This window comes from Fulmarus glacialis, unplaced genomic scaffold, assembly GCF_000690835.1.
Source record: "Fulmarus glacialis isolate BGI_N327 unplaced genomic scaffold, ASM69083v1 scaffold25892, whole genome shotgun sequence".
NCBI lineage: Eukaryota > Metazoa > Chordata > Aves > Procellariiformes > Procellariidae > Fulmarus > Fulmarus glacialis.
In genome coordinates this window covers 1-1,405 of record NW_009198910.1, presented here as the reverse complement: position 1 = coordinate 1,405, position 1,405 = coordinate 1, and the positions used below count along the sequence as shown (strand labels likewise).

The window sequence follows — 1,405 nt, the reverse complement described above, 5'->3', positions numbered from 1 at the left end:
TCGTAGCCCAGATGTGCGCTCCTGGTTTGGAGCAAGTGCTCCCCGACGAGGAAGAAGGTGCGAGCATCCCGCTGCCTTCTCTCTTACAGCAGCTTTGGGGTCTGGCTGCCTTTTTTCCTGGGGACTTTTAACCCAGTGTCCCCTGCACCCCATTTCCTCCTGCCAGCGGAGACTGTAGCTGCTGCTGGTCTCCTCTCCCGCCCCTTCCCCTCCGGATCCCTCCCCTGTCGATCCCGTGCCGTCCGGTGGGGGAGCCCGCAGCACAGCCCCGGACTCCGCTGCCCGATTACGTACCTCTACGTTTTCCACGTACTGGCCAAAAACCATGACTGATTCTTCACCCTCTGGCTGCAGCTCTGTCAGCAACTGCCGGGCAATTCCGGTGCCTTCCTACCATCTTTGTTCTCCTCTTCCTCAGGCTCCGCAGCCCCAGAGCACTTTGCAGCGTGGCATCCCCACCTCTGCCCGCTCCATGCTTTCCAACTTTGCGCAGGCACCCCAGCTGTCCGTGGCGGGCGGTCTCCTCGGCATGCCAGGTAACGTCCCTCGTCCGCGCCGGAGCACGGGGAGGATGGGGCTTGGGGCTAGACGGAGAGCGGGACGGGTCGGTCTGTGCCTGGGTTGATTTTTGGGGAGGAGGGCGTATCGCCACCAGCACAGGCTGATGGTGATCGTGGTGCTTCCCTTCCCCCTACCGCAGAGGCCCTGCAGATCTCTGCGGATTTCGGAGGGTGGGTTTGGGTTAAATTACTTTAATTAAATTACTGCTTCCTAGGTAAAAGCTGGGACCATGCTGTCTCGCTGGGCTCAGTCATAAAATGGGGACCTCTGAGCCCAGGGGCGTGTTGGAGGAGTCCCCACCTGCTTTTCTCTCCCCTCTCCAGGTGTTAACATCGCTTACCTGAATGCTGGGATCGGGGGCCACAAAGCATCGAGTTTGGCGGACCGGCAGCGGGAATACCTTTTGGATATGATCCCACCCCGCTCTATATCGCAGTCCATCAGCGGACAGAAATAACGCCTATTGACCGTCCCCCCCTTCCTCCCCACTTCCGTCGCATGCAGTGCCTGTACTGGTGCCTACCGTACACGGGGAAAAAAAAAGACAAAAAAAAAGAAACAAAAAACAAACAAATGGAAAAAAAAAAAAAAGAAACAAAAAAAAAAAACCCATTTCAAACCTTCAGCGACCTGTCCTTTTTCCAAACCTTAACTTCTTTGGTTTTCTATAGCAGTGAGAGGTCACTTCCTTTGCCCGAGGTCAGAACAATGTCTGCTTGAAATCAGCACTCTACATGTGTTAAAGCTTGTTTTATGCTATTTTTTGTAATGACAAAGCATAGAATTTTTAATTGTGTTGTGGTTTTTTTTTTTTTCTTCCTTTTTTCTTTTTTTTTTTTTTTCC

The 1,405-nt window shown here is 53.2% G+C and overlaps 1 protein-coding gene across 1 annotated transcript in view; it reads left to right on the top strand.

The window, feature by feature from the left end:
* Window positions 1-1,018, top strand: part of GATAD2B (GATA zinc finger domain containing 2B) — a 15,243-nt gene extending 14,225 nt beyond the window's left edge. The window contains exons 9-10 of the mRNA XM_009573074.1: window positions 408-536; window positions 885-1,018. Of these exons, the coding sequence (XP_009571369.1) occupies window positions 408-536; window positions 885-1,018 (263 nt within the window). The remainder of the gene's footprint in view (window positions 1-407; window positions 537-884) is intronic.
* Window positions 1,019-1,405: the final 387 nt, after the last annotated feature.